This window comes from Myotis davidii, unplaced genomic scaffold (genome assembly GCF_000327345.1).
Source record: "Myotis davidii unplaced genomic scaffold, ASM32734v1 scaffold69, whole genome shotgun sequence".
In the NCBI taxonomy this organism is placed as follows: Eukaryota; Metazoa; Chordata; class Mammalia; order Chiroptera; family Vespertilionidae; genus Myotis; species Myotis davidii.
Window position 1 is genome coordinate 1043521 of NW_006300363.1, and position 18255 is coordinate 1061775.

At 45.1% G+C, this 18255-nt stretch overlaps 1 protein-coding gene across 1 annotated transcript in view; it reads right to left on the reverse strand.

Annotated features, from left to right (window-relative positions):
* Positions 1-18255, reverse strand: part of CEP112 (centrosomal protein 112kDa) — a 353141-nt gene that overhangs the window by 47492 nt on the left and 287394 nt on the right. The window contains exon 25 of the mRNA XM_015572412.1: positions 1616-1717. Coding sequence (XP_015427898.1) covers positions 1616-1717 — 102 coding nt within the window. The remainder of the gene's footprint in view (positions 1-1615; positions 1718-18255) is intronic.

Sequence of the window (18255 nt, forward strand, 5' to 3'; positions counted from 1 at the left end):
AAAAAGAGGAGGTAACCCTTCCTGTGACAGCACTCGCCGGGAGGACCTGTTTTCATGCAGGGGCGAGCACAGCCAAAGCTCTCAGCCACAGAAGCAGCAGCCGGCCAGCAGCATAGATAGAACGGACATTCTGTTTTCAGAGAAGAGGCTTTTTACTGAGGGGAACAGAAAAGCAACGGCTAAAATTTGCTCCACATTTTGTCTTGCACATGATAAATAGCTATGTGAGTGCCATGAAACTACATCATCTATTTCTGTTGAAAATACACTCACTGAGCACCTACTATGTGCCAGGCACCATCCACGGCACAGAGAGCAAAGACATCATTCCCTCATGGAGCCTTTCCCCACAAAAATGTGGTCTTTAAAAAAAAAGTTTCTTAGATAAGTAACTTGCAAACCCAAGGTTTGACTTTTCAGTTTCTGAATGGTGTCTTTTGAAGTACAAAGTTTTACATGTCGATGAAGTGCAATTCATCTATTTATTTCTCCTGCTGCTGTAATTTTGGTCTCATCGCTGAAAAAATACCTTATTTAAGGTACAAAGATTTCCCTTTTTATCTGAGATTTTTTCTTAGTGTTTCCTTTTAAGAGTTTTATAGTTTGGGCTCTTACCAGTATGTTTAGGTCTTGGATCCATTCTGAGTTAAGTTGTGTATAACTTATAAGGGCCTCAGCTTCATTCCTTTTCATGTGGGTTATCCAATTGTAACAGCAACATTCTTTCTATCTTTTCCTCATTGAACTGTCTTGGAACCCTTGTTGAAAATAAACTGACCACAAATGTAGGCATTTTTCTGGACTCTCAATTCTACTCCATTGCTCTGTATGTTTCTTCTTTAACCAATGTCATACTGTCTTGATTATTATAGCTTTGTAGTAAGTTTTGAAATTGGGAAATGTGAATCCTCCAAATTTATTCTTATTTTCTAAAATGGTTTTTGGCTATTCTGGGTCCTGGCTAGTGTTTTAATCAATCTCAGCCATATAAAGATTCTTAGAAATACAGAGGGAACATAGTTGACGTATGAAAAAATATGTTTTAAATTTCTAAGTGTGTTAGAAATGGGAATATGTGAACTCTTTCTCATGTTAGAGTTTTAAAAAGCTCAGTAGATTATCGCTCATATTTTATTTTATAAATTACCAAGAACTACGCACTTCAGCAAGAAATATTTAACCTAATTGTTTGAATACCTTGTTATTCTGCCTTGAATTTAAAATGCATTAAAATACAGCAGAATAAAAATACTCTGACTTCATTGTGTGTTGTTTCTCGCCACATGTACACACCCAGGAGTCAGCAATGTGCTAAGCGATGGCACTCTGGGCCTGGCACCAAGACTAAAAGGGTGAGGCTGTAGAGGAATGTAGACTGAATGATTAAAGTGACCATAAGTTTTCAATTTCAAGGGAGCTTTTAAGAAAATCTTATTGAGACAATGGGTTCTTAAACTAGTAAGAAAATGAAAAACAACAATAATTCCTTCTGGGTGCAGGCCATGCTGTGGCATCACATGGGTTTCTGGCTTCACTTCAGGATGGACGTTATGTGCAAGTGTCTTTTCCGGATAAATCCCCTACACCCTCGGGAATGCAGGATTCTGGTAATTACCTGTGACTTCAGGGAGGAAATGGTGTCTTCAAGTTCTTGTCTTAGAGAAGCTGGCATCAACCCTTTGAATTTTGTTTCGTATTCTTGTCGTATGTAAGTTATCTAAAGTGGGGGAAAAAAAGACAGCTTATTTATTTATATACACAGAAACAATTGTTTTGACTTTAACAAATCCCAGAATAATACCTGTTCATCCAAAGGTAAGTCTGTTACACGTGGTTAAAAATCAGATAATAAAATAAGAGGAAGCACAGTACAAACTCAAAAGGTACCCAGCTTGTCCTTGTGGGTCTGGGAGGGACAGTACCTGTACCAGCAGTTTGTTTCTTTAAAACCCTTGGTGCCACAGTGTTTCATGTTGGAGAAGTACAATGCCTGCTCTCTCTTCTCCATCACAATGCACACACTGGGCTAACCCCATACCTTTTCTTGACCAGGATGTGGGCCATGATCACAACACACTGTGATTGGAGGACAATTTGCAGCCCGTCACTACTTTAAGACATGTCCCCAACAAGGCTAGGCACCTGGGCGCTCGACAGAATCCATATGGTTATGAAGATATGAATGAAGGATAATCTATACCACTGTCTCCAAGTCTCCGCACCGTGGGGAGACCAGAGTGCCCTCGTCACTGTGAGCGGCTCTAGTTCATGGGTTTCCCTCTCCCTCCAGACACAGTCAGCTCTGTGCTCAACAACTGATGGCCACAGGCTGGTAGGGGAGAGGTTGAAGGCTCATCCCACTCATCTCGCTCAGAGCTAAAGATAGAGACAAGTGGGGCAGGCGGAAGAGACATGCCTGGAGCAGGATGAAGAGGTCCATGAGTATGAGCATGAATGTGAGTGTGTATGTCTCGGTGTCTTTAGCTAGCTAGCTATCATTCTTTCTTTTTCTTCCTCCTAATCTGAGATGAGATAGAATTTAAAAATCTGTTGCCTGGTGCTGTGTATGACTTAACTGAATATTAAAGCTGACTTGCAGTATATCTTGTAAATGATAATTCAGTGGACATATCTAGAAATGAAGGAATTACTATGAAAATATGCATAACTAAATTCAGTTAGACAAGTCCATGGATTTACTGAGGATGATTTAAAATTACTAGTCTTTAATTCCCAGCTTTTTTTTTTTTTTTTTTTTACTGAACTGAATTAAGAAAGAAATGTGTTCTAATCATTTCATTCCCTACTAAAAGCCCATGGTGAACATGCTAGAATATAATTTTTCACTTTTTGGCAAAGTGTATTTTTTATATTTTAATCTCGTGATTTATACCTAAAAGAAAAGCAAATAATGAAACATGATATTTCCCACTGATGCAATATTTGATTTTTCCCACATTTTCTTCTTGGACTTAAGTCTGATAGTTACATCTGTCAGCTGACTCAAATGAAAGGCAAACGCACAAGAAAACACATGCTTTATAAATCAGATCTTAAGGCCAACATTTATTGAGGGTTCACAGGCTACTATTAACTATATTTTTCTATCACTCAACATTGGCTCTGAAATTTTGAGCTACTACTCCTTTAAAAAGGATACGTGTCTGCTTGTAACCTTGGTTGTTAAGAAAGTCTGCCCACTTGCCTGTACATTTGAAAGACTACTTGGCTGGGTATAAACATTCTTCAATCCCACCTTCTCTCTATACTTAGAGACATTTTTTCAATGTCTTCTGGTATTACAGATAGCTACGGTGAAGTCTAAAACCAGGTTAAAATTTTTTCCATATTGAATATGACTTTCTTTCTCTACTTGGATGCCCATGCGATTTTCTTTTTTTCTTTATTTTTATTGATTTTTAGAGAGACAGGAAGGGAGAGGGAGAGAGAGAAACATCAAAGAAAGAGCAAAGCACCAATTGCCTGCCTCCTGCATCTTCACACCCCCCACTGGGGATCGAGCCTGCAACCCAGGCATGTGCCTGACTGGGTTCGAACCAGCAATCTTTCCATGCACGGGATGCCACCAAACCTACTGAGCCACATTGGCTAGGACCCATGTGATTTTCTTTTTCCTTGATTCAGTAGCTTCACTGTGGTATGTTTTGGTATTAATTATTCTGTATCAATTTTCCCAAGACATTGTGTGTGCCCTTTCTATCTTTAAATTCAATTCTCTGAAGAAAAGTTTCTTCTGTTAGAATTATTTGTATTCTATTATTGTTCTGTGTTCATATTACATATGAATCTTTTTCTATTTGCTTTTTTCTCCAAGAATACAAATTTTGCATGTATAGACTCTTCTTTGGTAATCTTCCATAATTATACTTTTATCTATTATTTTACTTTCTTATAATTTTATATCTATTTTATATTTTCTTTTCATTTTGTGGGATTTCCTTTAGTCTGATCACTGTATTTCCTTGGTTGTTTTCAGTTATAATTTTTCTATTTTTGTTTCTTCTAATATGGTTTCAATCTCGGTAATCTTTTGATTTTTGTCTACTATTTTCCCTAAGATCTGAGAGATCACTTTTCATCTCTGTCTGTTGACTTATATCATCTTTAAACACATATCCCTTCTTTTTTCTTCTCTATCTCCCCCCAGTTTTTTCCTTGACAGAGAGATATGTGAGTGTGTTTTGTAAATGCTCTGACATTGTGAAGGACTGTTTGTTATAAAGAACTATACTTTGTCTGAACCTTCCCTCTGTTTCTTGGGTAACTTCCCATTTGATCTGCGTTTTTTATTAGCTTTTTTCTTACATTCCTTCTTTCTCTCTCAGTCTAGCAAGGACCTTATGCTAGTTCCCTTTTCTTTAAAAAAATTAAACCTCATTTTTGAATGGAGCCACCAATATTGAGGTAGGGAGAGTACGAGTAAGCTCTTCCCGCAGGTTTGAGTGCTCTGGAGGTCAAGCCCAGCACTTAAACCCTTCAGTTGATGCTTATAGTTTTCTTGGCTCTTCCCCCACTTCACTTTCCACATTTGATGGTCTCCCAGACAGCGGAAAACGGTTTGAGCAAGGTTGCTCTTTGCTCACCACTATCCCTTCCATCACTTTTTAAATTCAGTATGCTCTATTTCCCAACTTTTACTGAGGATCTAGGCATTTCTACTTCCTGTCTACTCCTTTCTTTTTAGCTTTTATGATTTCAGTGAATCTGAGTGAACTTAAAATGAGCTCTTGGAAAATCTAAAATGACCTCACATATAAGTGAGACTATCAATCAGAAAAATATTACTACTCTGAATCCTTAAACCCAAATCCAGAATTTAAAAATCATTATACCAAGCAGAACCCTGTTACTTTAGTAAAGTCATAGAAAACTGTAACCAATCTGCTTCACTCTGTTTGTGAGATGTTACCACCAGCAACCATTTATGGAGTATTTTCTATGTGCCGGATCCAAGTCTGAGTGTTTTAATAAGTGTGATCCTTCTGACAGCCAGGGAGTGAGCCCAGAGCCATAATAAGCCATGATTTGCATTCAAGGAGTCTGACTTTCAAGCACGTGTCCTTAGCCACCATGCTCTGCAGTTCCTCAAGCAACCTTTCCAGATGCTGAAAGTTTCTCCCACCCCAGAAGGAAAGGGAACTCACAGACAGAGCAGTTAGAGCCGTTTTACCCACGAAACACTGGTGTTCTCCCAAACCTAACAGGGGCTGGGGAAAGGCGGGGGATGTACTACTACTTCCTTCCAGACATCCATCTAGTGTTTGCTTCGTTTTTAAAAAGTGCAATATAACAAGGACAGCAGCAATTGGTTCCAATATGGCTTGGTTCCCCCATACACTCCAATTAGCATAACATTTTACTTTATTAATGATTTATGTAGAAGACTAATTTTAAAAATCTATACCAGTGCAAGGCACAAACCAAACTAAAATGAAAGTTCCACAAATCCCCCCCACACGCACACATTTGAATTCAGGCAGTGAAGGCTATATCTAAGTGTGTCATATAGCAATATAAGAGGAAGAAAAGAATTAGCTTATAGTCCTTTATATCACTTTTGACCTCTGCTACCATTTTTCTCTCCCACCTCTGACTCTCTCTTCTTCCTGCCTGCTCACATGTGAATTGATCTAAGCAAAGAGTTTGATGGACATACACTTCCTTCACTAAGGGAGATCAAACGTTTTACATATAAATCTATTTTATTATTAGATGTGAGCATTAACTTTCATTAGTAGATAGTGTGTGACTAGACTATTAAATGCAGAAAAGTTCAAAGTCTGTTCTCACTCGAGGACTTCTGGAAGGAATTCCTAGTACTGCTGTGGCTCATTTCCACTCCCACTGCCCTCAGGAAGCACCGTGTACAGTCATCTGCTCTTCCACCTCCTCAGCCACATCACACCAAAGAGACATAAGCCTCCCTCTCTCCACAGGTTATATCTCTCTCCACTTTCCTTCACATTCTCACCTTTAGAAAGAAAAAGGAGAACACCAGGGCACCATGACAAACAATGACATTCTGATGATGTAGTAAGACCCCTGTAAGCTGAGTGGACATGGTATGGGTGTAACATGGTACCCATGTGACCAAAGATAGCAGTTTTTGCACCATGGCAACACACTGCCCATCTTTCCCTCGAAGGCAGAGCAGTGACAATATTTCCCTTAAGTTTAAAAATGGGGGATGAAGACTAAGAACACCCATGCCTGGAGTTCAGCATTCCACTTAAGTAAAGGTTATATCCTGGATAATCAGACAAATACCCATTTGCATAAATGAGTGACTACAAAGTATATAGAATATGTAGTTGACTCAAGTGAAGAGGGTCTTTGAAGATAAAGTGATGCTGAAGAAAGTAAACCTTGGAAATCTATAATTTCATTGAAAATGTGTAGGGAGAACTAAAACATATTTAATGGGGTTCTTATTTGAAAAACGCTGTATCAATTAATCAGGCCAACATGTCAAAGCTATGTCACCTCCTGCTGTGTAACAAACAGCAAGTGAGTGGAGGTGGCAGCTTTGCATAAACCACCTCTGGACGGAGCCTGGAGCAGGTTATTTTATTGCTTCAATGTACACAGTCCCGAGTTCACGCTCAACGAGGAGCCAACAGGGGAGCCACGTAGTGAGCTGTTGCTGGTAAGTGCTGTGGTGGTGTTTTCACATTTTTTAAATGAAACGCATAGTCATTTATTATTGTAGTTTAAGGTGAGAGTGAAGCAGTTAGGGAAAGTGACTGTGCCTGATATTGCCTTGCAAAGTCCAGACAAGCGTTTTGGGGGCCGGGCAAGCAGAGGAAAAGGAACCAAGTAAGGACCCATTGATGTCATCTCCTCGATGGCCACTTTCCCGCATCGCCCCTGGGACCACTATTAAGACTGTGTATAATGACACAAGGCTGCTATGGATTCAGAATAGATTTTAAATCAATTTGTAATTTATACTTAAAACAACCTCCATGCACTTGGAAAACAGCAGTACCTGGTTCTGAGCCGTATTCTATCTCCCGGCTACTGACGATGGTCAGCGTGTGGGGACTTTCTCAGGCCCTGCTGACAGCTCTGGCTCCCAGGCGGGAACCCCCGCTCCATGGAAGGGAAGGAGCTCATCAAAAGTCTCTCTCCATCCAGCCTGGATTTCCACCAACTGGAAATGCGTGGAGGGTGAAGGGAGATATCAGATGCCTCCCCTCATTGTGGATTAGTTTATTCAGAACCTGTCCTCACAGCAGGCTGAGCTGAAGGCCATAAAGCTGAGCTTGCCTGGTGGGTTGGTGGTAGGGGTAGGAGCTGGGGAAGGATCAGGTAGCCCTGGCACACAGTATACACTCTGAAGGAGGGTGAACAGGGGTGGGCACTGTAGTGGGGGCTTGGGGTAGGTAGAGAGCATCAAAAAGACATTGTGCTTCTTCGGGGCAGCGAAAGGCGGTGAGAGGTGGGCAGGGTGGGGCACAGGGAAGGAGGCTGTGGGAAGGGTCACATACAATACGAACAGAAATGGAGAGGATGTTTCTGAGGATGGGCCATTGTGCAACAAAGAGGTTTTGCAGGGGCTTTTTAGGGAAGAGAGCATATAGACCTTCTAGGTTTATGTTTAATTCCAATGTGGTTCGGAGAAGAAGAGTGAAAGAAATAGCAGTAAAAGATGGAGCAAAACAAAATGCTCTCATGCAGCTGGGAAGGAACACACTGCCTTCTGGGCAATTTCATTTGTACTGGGCCAAGGGGCTCTGTGTTGCCACAGCAACTGCCGAGAGAGCCGCTGAGGAGGGTGCTCTGTGATTCTAACGCATAAAGTGAAAACGGAAATAGTAACTGCAATTTTCTTAACAGCCTTTAACAGCCTCACTTCCCCTCTTCCTCCAGTATGGGTTTATCTTACGGCTCTTTATTCCAACTGGTGTCTCCTCAAAACCGAGGCTGCAGCTCAAGGGACCCGCGTCCACCCGAGGGAGTGAAGCCTGGGGCTCCGAGGGCCTGGGGCTCTCGGGAGGAGGGGCGCTGGTCAGTGAGGCGGAGCACGGAGGAGCGGTTTCCTGGTGCCCGGGGAAACCCGGCCTGCGCACGAAGAACCGAGCATTGTGAGTAGGTGTAGATGCTCTGGATCCAGACCAGGAGGTTAAAAGACTCAGGCACCACAGAGCAAGTGGGTCTGTAAGCCCACTAGGTGAGGACTCACACAGAGAAAAGGTGGGGAATGCGTAAGACAGTCGCAGGCCAGAAAATCACCAATCAACTGTGCCGATCTGTTCGCGAATCAAAGACTTTAAACATCCAGCCAGAAGATTAAGGTTGTGACGTGAAATAAACGTGTGTGAATAAATACTAAAATTGTGGGCAGCATTTGGCATGTAAGCTGTATGCTTTAGCTCCCGATGGAGATGAAGAACTGAAACCCTACTATAGACAGAGCAAAGGTGGCCCGGAGGTACTCATTCAGGACGCACAGACAAGTGCAGGGGACAGCTGTGAGTTTTGTCCCCAGCATTCACTCAGGAGTCCTCTAGTCACTGCATTCCACCTCCCATTCTGTGCCACCCGAGGTCCCGGGCTGAAGCGTGGGGCTGGGCCATGCCAGTCATCCACACTCCCCCACGCAGTGGCCGCTTGGAGTGTAGGGCTGTGATCCACGTCGAGGTAACCAGAGTCACAGAGATGCTGGGACAGGAAGCTCATCCCTTGGGCTTCCCCCGGGGTGTCATTCTGGGAGTGACAGCCATCTTGCTGCCACAGAGAGCGCAGGACTGAGCGTGGTGCCAGTGCAGAGGGCGCGCTGGGAACTAGAGAGAAACCTGGGCCCCTAGCGAGCTGCACCTGAAGTCAGCCTGTCCTTAGATTTGCCAGTTCCAATTGGATTTTCTGTCCTTACAACCCAAAGGTCCCAATTAAACAACGTGGACTGTGTATCCCTCAGGGGGATACATAGTGGTCGGAGAATTTGGGCCTGCCGACCAAACTGGCCCATTGCCTGTTTTTGTAAATAAAGTCTTACTGGGACTCGGCCATGCTCATTTGTTAATGGATTAGCTGTGCCTGCTTCAGCATGACCGAGACCCTGTGGCCTGAAGCCTGAAACCTTCGCTGTCTCGCCCTTTCCAGAACGCTGGCTGAGCCTGCACAGGGTGAGGCCCAGGTCGGGACGGTCTGCTTGGTGACTGCTGCAGCCCGGCCCCGAGCATGGTGCCTGTCGTGGGGGTGCAGCTCAATACACGTGCTGAGTGAATGAATGAGCCCAAGCCTCAGAGCACACGAGTGTTGGTGTTAAGTCAGTCTTTGTCTTAAGATGACAGGATCTTCAGTGCCTCGAGTAAACCAATCACAAAACCTCCTCCTAAATACAAAGAGCAGATTCTGTCATCGCGGTGGCTATTAATAAGCAGGCCAGCTTCAAAGCTGGGAAAATCAGAGGCGAACCCCAGGGCCTGCAGGCTGCCAAGATCAAAAGTGATCTCAGAGATTTACCCCGGAGGAGGGGGTGTGTTTCATCCTGGCTGTTCCCTCCTATATGTTTCTCCCCTTACTCACTATCTGACTGTCTTTATAGGGTTGCCATAGGAAATGAGTCATGCCTGTCTTATTTTCCTGAAATTAAATGCCAGCTCCCTTCTCACTAGAATACATACTTTTGGTTACTATTTCCACTGTTTTCCCTCCTAATAAGACCATTCCTAATATTTTTCTTCACTTAGGTTGATATGTACTATGGACACTCCCTTCCATCAAGGAAAGTCAGTCTTAAAGGGCTATGAACCGTGCAGCAACTCCGGGGAAGGGGTGAAGCAGGCTGAATGGGGCACCTGGGAGGTCCATGTTGAAGAACACGGAGACTCAGCGGGCTGAGCTCATCCATGTCAGAGGCGAGCACCTTGCCCGCTTACTCTGTAGGCTCCATCTCAGAAAGGGTTTGGGGAAAACCCGGGGAGGGAGGGCAGGGTGAGTTTCACCTTTGCTTACAGTGCCCGACCTTTTTCCTCTCAGAGAGAGGGGGTCAGCCCTGCAGACTTCCTGAGAGGTAGAGGTGTCAGCACCAGATCCCAACTCCAGCTACAGGGAACCCGAGACTGGGAGCCTAACAGACTTTGTTAGAAAGATCCAGAGGACTTGGGAGGGAGACTGGTATTCCCTGAGGCTGGTAGGGGTTGGAGTCCATGGTATATTTCCTCTTTGTGCACTGAAGTAAATGCTCAGTAAATACTGTCTCAATGAGGTCACGGCTGAATGAGTCCATGGTTGAATAGGTAGGTGGCACCATGAAATCATGGAGGGCAGGAACAATCCTGCCAACAAAAGTAATATAATGTAGCAGGAAACAGAGAAAGTAAAGAGAAACCAGCACTTAAAAACAGACCTATGCCAGGCACTGTATTAAGGGACTCCGATATAATCATCCACATACTATCAAGATTCTGTTTAAGGCTTAGAGGAAATTTGGGAGCTAGACAGCATCATGTTTCATAGATGAGGAAACAGCTCACGGTGAGCAATGCTAGAACCAAGGCTGAAACCTGACCTCTGACCTGCCCCATGCCCACCTGTGGCTGGGGGGTGAGGGGGTGCAGGGGCAGGATTAACCTGAAAATGTTATAAAGAAGTCGCAGGAGAGGCGATCCAGGGCAGCAGAGTGGCTGGAGCGATGGAGGAGAGGGAGGAGCTCTGGTTCTAAGGTGAGTGCTAGGGAAGGCTGTATAGGAGAAGCTAACAACTGGCTTGTAGAAAAGAAAAGCGAGAGATGAGTTCAGTGAGCATGGATACCTTCAGCCACGTACCAGAAAAGGGATGTTACTGTAGAGACAGGGTGATGGTCTGTATGTGGATGGGGGAAAAGACATGATTCTGGTTGGCAACCACTTAGTTTGAGGAGCTGGGAGACATTCATTAGGAAATATAGAACATGGGCATCTGAGACAAGTCAGGCCTGGAGACTGAACCGGAAATGGAAGCCCTAGGAAGGGAAGAGCTCTCAAGGGGGAGGGAGGGAACAGGATTTCCCAGGAGCAAAAGACCCCCAAGGGGCTCCACATTTAGGACACAGGAAATGCAGCAGAACCAGGGGAAGATGGGGAAGAGCCGAGAGGTGGGGGGAAGACCAGAGAGTGGGAGCGTGGCCTTGGGGCTCACGGAGAAGGGGAGCAGTGAGGTGGCAGCTGCTGCAGACACCGACGGAGACAAGACCACTCCATCGTCACCTTGCTTGTCATCACCACGTGGAGCCACCTACATCGGGAATTAGTCACGAGATTTGGGTGAGCAGCGATGCTACAAGTGAGGAGAGTTTAAGGTGGAATTAGTTGGCTGATATGTTGTATCTACGTCTAATCTTCAGTTAAATATCATTCAAACACCTGCTTTAGTCAGAGATTTCTGACCTGGTTGGAGAGCATCTTTCAAATGAGGCAGCGATGACTGCTCATTCTTTCTGTATGCTCCAGCTTGGCCATAATAAACAAGTGAAATCTCCCCTCAAACACCAATTACCTCCTTATGTTGGAGCAAACCCTTCTTGCCAGATATGGCATTCTGCACATAACGCGAGACAGGAATACAAAGGCGGTCATTGTCCTGATATTGCACCGGGACTGACTCAGACGGCTCCAGTTAACACTGATGATGATTCTGTGCATGGATCTACCTACCTCCCAGCAAATGGGAACAGAGACCCTACCACCGCAGAGCAGAAAACTTCTAAACACCACTGTGAACAGTCACTGACTAAATTCAGGAGCTGTCCACCTTTACACAGCAGAGATAAGGGACCTTCATTCAATTAAAAGTGAGGGAGCATGCAGTTACCCGACGACTTCACGTACGATTTCTGCAGGACGATGAAGGATCTGTCTCCCACCAACACCCAGGGGTGATGACTCTGCAAAGCTCCGTGTGGAAGAGCAAAGTGAGGGTGAAGTGGTTTCTGTTCTTTTTACGTGAGAAAAGGAGCTACATAAACACACAACTGGAGTATAATAGGCCAAGGAAGGGAACAGGGGAGCCTGATAACTCCTCGAGGGATAATGGAAGTCTGTGTGGAGACATGGAACCCTATTTGGCTCTTGCAGAATGAGTAGGTACTTTCTAGTCAGACAAGAGGGAGGAGACGTACAGGTGAACGTGTGTAAGATGCTGAGGGACTATCAAGGGATCAGGTGTGGGTGGAGGTCGTGTGGTGGGCAGGGGATGAGTGAGGCAGGTGGAGACTGGGTGGCTAGGACTTTCAAGGTCATGCTTTAGCCTGAAGACAAGGGGAAAGCTCAAGGGTTCTGACTTCCATTACAAAATGCGCCTCCTGGCGGAGCTGTGCTGCTTCCAGCGGGGCTTCCTGGGATTCTCTCCACTGTTGCCATTGCTCTAACACGCAGACCTGATCATCTTGCCCTCCCCACTCCTCCATCATGAACACACTTCAATGAGCTTTTAAACCTATAGATTACAGACAATCTCGTAGGCACAGATCATCTAAGAACCTTCTTATCGGATCCGAGTCTGACTTTCCAGGACACCTTGTGCTCCTGTAATGACCTGCATTTCCCGCGAGGCCTCATGCCTTTGCACAGGCTGGGCTGTGCCCCCTGCAGACCTTCCCCAGCCTGACCAGCTGGAGCACCGGTCACTTCCTCAGACAGCACCTCTCCAGGCCTCAGCCTTCCAGTCAAGGTTACCACACCCTCCTCTAAGATGCCTTGGGGTCTCATGCATCTGACGATCACCATCATCAATGACGGACATTTACTGTGTGTTTTCTATGCATTAGGCACCCAACCGCACCCTTCCATGTATTACATTTCATTTAATCTCCCCACCAACTCTATGAGAGGCTTTTATGGATATTTATATATGAAAAAATCGGCCTAGTGTGGTTCCTATCTCACCCACACAGCTAATTACCCCAAAGCCTCTGCTTTTGTTTCATTATCACACAATATTACAATTATTTATTTACATACTGTTTTGTCCTATTGGACTGTGGGTCCCTAGAGGGTAGGTTGCATGTTTTACTAGAGAGCAATGCTATTTATAAAGAGTACGTCATTATTTAGTTGAAGTTTGAAAACATTTCACGGATTGCTTTTGCCACCATGAAGGCACTGTTTCCACCTTCGTCAGCAGGCTGGAGTGTGTGTGAAGTGGAACATACCTGACCACGTGACACTGGGCTCACCCACCCAGAGCTACAGCTGCTCTAGGTCAAATGAGACACGGGGCCAGGGAGTGGTGCACTTTGTCTTTTGAGACAGACTGGGGTTCCTACTTCTACCAATCAGATAAACTGGGAATAAATATGAACATGGCTAGGTCCACTTGGACATAGGTGAAAGTAAAATTTCTGTTAGAAACAGTTCAAGTACCTTTCAAAAACTTAAGTACGCTGTCCTTAACACAGACAAACTCAACCTGCCCTTAATAAACTGTGTGGGGAGAGCAACAGTATGTCAGGCCCACCAAGGGGAGAGCTTCGAATCTTTCTTTCACTATTATTTTCGCCGTATGCCCTCCAGGAATGTCTGGGTGCATTCTTTATAAAATGGTTGCCCAGAACTTTCTTAAAACACATCAAACCAACAAAGGTCAAATAAAGAGCAGAAAGATTTTTGTTCTTTCAGTTGAAGACATTTCTTTAGTATTAAAAGTTGACTGAAATCTAGAAATATATTCTGATGGTGTCTGCAAAGAATTCCTGGTAGAGAGTAAAAAGAGAGAGAAAAATAAAGGTGGCTGACGGCTGTGGGACCCTCCCTCTCGGGACAGCTTTCTTCTTTACTTCAGTAATAGGAAAACTCACTACTTAACATGAGAACATTGTGTGCAGGTAGTAAGACTAATGTCATTCTTCATATTTCTTGGCCCACAAGGTAAACATATTATGGTGAAAAGTTCAACTCCCTCATTTATAAGGGAAAACAAACAGAAAGGGTGTCTTTTCTTATTCAGATCGAATTCTAGATGGTTTGTTTGTACTGATTTCCAACCACTGGAGGCTGCTTCAGAGGGACCCTTCTGTGTAGCCCAGGTGGGTAACACAGGGCTCCATAGCAGCTTCACGCCTTCTCTGTCTCATGCATTTAAAACTGACATTGAGGAAACTCCATACTGGCTTCCACAGCGGCTGCACCAGTGTGCATTCTCACCAGCAGTGCACGAGGGTTCCTTTTTCTCCGCATCCTTGCCAGCATTTGCAGTTTGTTGATGACAGCCATTCTGACAGGTGGGAGATGGTACCTCATTGTCACTTTGATTTGCATCTCTCGGATGATTAGTGACTTTGAGCATGTTTTCATATGTCTCTTGGCCTTCTGTATGTCCTCTTTTGAAAAGTGTCTATTTAGGTCCTTTGCCCATTTTTTGATTGGATTGTTTATCTTCCATTTGTTAAGTTGTATGAGCTCCCTGTAAATTTTGGAGATTAAACCCCTATCGAAGATAACATTGAAAAACCTGTATATGTTTTTCATCACAATAAAAAATAAATAAAAGAATCCACTAGAAGGTGTAATTAATCAAGAAAATCAGGGATAGAAAGAAGATTTTTATGGTAGCTAATGGGTAGGAAAGAGTAACAGATCTTCTATTAGTTTATGTTAGTTTCTTTGGGAGAAATGCTAGTGGGTGGTAAAATGAATGTTTCACAAATGTAACCTGTTACACTATCATGTTATTTGGTGGAAGTGAATTCAGTTTTTAAAATGCTAGTAAATTTGGAAAAAAATAAAATTAAAATAAAAACTGATGTTGGCAGCGGAAAGCCTAAGAGTTTGGGGATAAAAATACTATTTTATCTTGCATTATGCTAGCATTTTGTTCAGCTTTGAAAAAATTAATCTTGCTTCCTCTTGGCCTTAGGAAGATTTTATATACCCAACTCCCTGTCCTAAAATTGGCTTATGTGACCTTTGTCATATCCAATGACCTTGGAAATACAAGGGTTGTTGTCTTGTGAAATTAGGTTAATATAGACTTTAAATATCTCTTAAGGCGAAGCAATTGTTTGATGGAGTGGAACTTTGGGAAGGCTTGTCTGAGACTTCAAATTTGATCTCCCCATGGTACAGCTCACCTGTGTTTCTGGATCACGTGTAGTAAATGTCAGAAGTCTGGCAGGAGGTGGGGTGGTCAGTGAGCCTGCCTAAGGATTGCATAAGGTGGCTAGTCCTAGGCATACAGGCCTTTCAACTACCATCTCAGGAATTCTGGATCAACCTTAACTTTTTAATTTAAACTCTTCTAAGCCAATCAGATGGTGGACCGGGTGGGTGGCTAGGTGGGAAATGGCTGGGCTTGGTGCAGCAGCCTCACGGATGCCCGGCCCGTAGCATGCACAAAGCTGGATGCACGGATTCTGCACAGTGGTTCCCGCCTCACCTCTCCCCATCAATGCTGAGCCCCCAGTAGCTCACCAACTTAGTCTGCTCTGTGAAACATGAAGGAGACATTAAACCTTTTCACCAAGGAGTTTACGATTTTGTTTGGAAGCAAAGTTAGCCCACAAACATCACACCTCCAGCCACGGGGAAACTGAGTATAAGTGTAATAGAAATGTGGGAGAAGATCATCTTTCTGTCGTGGAATTGTGTGGGAAGGTCTCAGGAGAAGGGAGACGCTGATTGTGCTCCCAGAGGCGAACAGCAGGAGGTCGCACAGAGATCTGGTGAAAGGACATTGCAGGTTCAGAGAAAAAGGCCAAGGCAACAGTGAGTGGCTGGTGTGGGTGCCAAGAGCCCCCAGCTGACACCTGACGGAGATGCTGGGGTGTGTGGAAGTAATACCGACAGATAGTCCAGGCTACAGAAAACTGCGGGGGTCTGCAGTGAGTAGGAGCCAGTGGGATTCTTCTGCAGAGGAAAGCGTGATGTCAGGGCTACATACGTTTCTAAGGAAGATAACTGAGAGATGAGAGGCAGGTAGGCCAGCTAGACAGAGACCATTTCATCCAAACACGAGGCGATGGGGGTTCAAACAGAGATGACAGTGGGTAGGATGGAGATGAGTGGAACTGAAGGGCATTTTGGAGGTAGAAACAACACATGTTGTGATGAAATGGCTATACATTGCAGGTAGACAGATCATGTCAAGGTTTCCAGCAGTCTTGTCTCAATCCTGCTGACGCTATCAACTCAAAGTCCTCATGGACACTTATCTCGACACCTTTGGCTTCCTGGTTCCCACCTGTCATAGCTCGGGCTGCTACAGCAAAATACAGACTGGGTGACTTATGCCACAGACGCTTATTGCTCCCAGTTCTGGAGGCTGGAAGTCCAAGGTCAGGGTGGCTGTCACAGGCTCAGGTTCTGGTGAGAGCTCTCCTCCTGACTTGCAGACAGCCACCTTCCTGTTGTATCCTCACATGATGGAGAGAAACAAGATCCCTTCTTATAAGGGCACTAATTCCATCACAAGGACTCCACCCACACGACCTAATCACATCCAAAGGCCCCATCTCAGAACAGCATCGCACTGGGCTTACGGCTTCAACATATGGATTTGGGGGCAAATAAGTATTCAGCCCATAATACCGCCTCAATTTTAATAACTTCTAGAACTCACTAGAAACCTTCTCCACCCCACTCTGCTTGTGTCACTCGGTGGTCTTTATGTTTGCAAACCCAGCCCTAACACGCTGCTGACACAGGAGGTAAGGACAGGAGGCACATTGGCAGCCGAGGCCAGCAGTGGAGACAGCCAGCTTTCTCTGACTGCTGTAGACCCTGCCAGGGTTTGTTTTACTCACCCAGTTCAGGTGCATGACCAGCCTTCTCCCTGCCTCCTGCTCCAGGTCCTGCTAGACAGAGTTCGGGCCAGTGAAATAGGAGCCCAGGACTCCCGCAGGAGCTCCAGTGGAGAGGAACTTTCTCTTTTCTGCTGATCGGAGCCTGAAACACCGCCCGGAACTGCTAGGCGTCATCTTGCAACACAAGGGCATAACTTGCAGGAATGGCGCCAATAATAAGGAAAGAGCGAAAACATAGAGATGGAAAACTGGCTTTCGGGCACATAATTTGAGTAATTGGATTAAGCCTCCCTTGAAGCCAATACTACTTCTCAGTTACATGAACCAAAAAATTGTTCTTGTGTAAACCAGTGTGAGTTTCAACCAGTTCTTCCTAATGGGTTATTTGACCCTGGCTGAGATTCCCTGCCAAGGGCCCTGACTTTGCACCCGGTGAGCTGGCCCAACTAATGAGCCAGCGACGTAATGATGGCCACGATTTAAGCAGCCGCACCCTCCCGGCTGGACTGGATCGTTCACCCTGACATCTGCCCCAATTGCCTGGCTACCTCCTCACTGTCACCTGCACGACAACTCTGGTTGCTCTGAGAGCCTCCCCACCTCCAATGCATGCGTCCCGCACGAACCCCCCGTGCTGACTTCACCTAGCTTTACACACCAGCACCTCACATTGTGGGGGTCCCCTGCGCCGGCCAGCTTGGGGTGCTCCCAGCACCTGCTATCTCCTGCTGCTGCAGAAAGTAACTGACAACCATACACACCACATACTACTCTGGTAGGGCCAACTGCAAAGTCATGCCATTTCACCTCCGAAGACCTTCTCCCTGCAGGAAAACCTTGTACTGGCCTGTTCACATTGTGTGGGCGCCTTTTGCATGCAACTTCTTTCTTACAAGAGACCTGCACACCCAGAGCCCATATCGCCGCTGGTGGGCCCGTGCCGGGCTCTGGGTGACTCCGGACCAGCAGTGTGCGTGCTTGGCGAATGGGTCATGCTGCGGGAGCACTGCAGCAAATACCCACCTCAGAGACCAGGGCTAGCGTTACTTGCTGTCTTAATTGACGCAGCCAGCGAAGCGCTAATTGTGGCGAGCAAGGTACAAATCCGTCAAGTAGGCGAACGGCAGTGATGGAGGCACAGAGCCGCTTACGAGGCAGTGTTGCCCAGTCTCCTGAAAACAGAACCATACTGTTGCGCCGGAGAAGTTAGAATGGCCTGCCTTTTTTATTTTTATTTTATTTTTTTTTAATTTTATTTTTTATTACAAAGGGTATTACATATGTGTCCATTTTTTCCCCCCGCCCTAGACAGTCCCCTAGCCTCCCCTATTCCCCAGTGTCTTATGTCCATTGGTTATGCTTATATGCATGCATACAAGTCCTTTGGTTGATCTCTTACCCCCCTACCTCCTGCCCCCCAACCCTCCCACCACCAAATTTTTTTAAAAGTTGTAACATATTTCAGTCACACAGAACCGTCTGTATATATATTATATATGCATGTACTCACA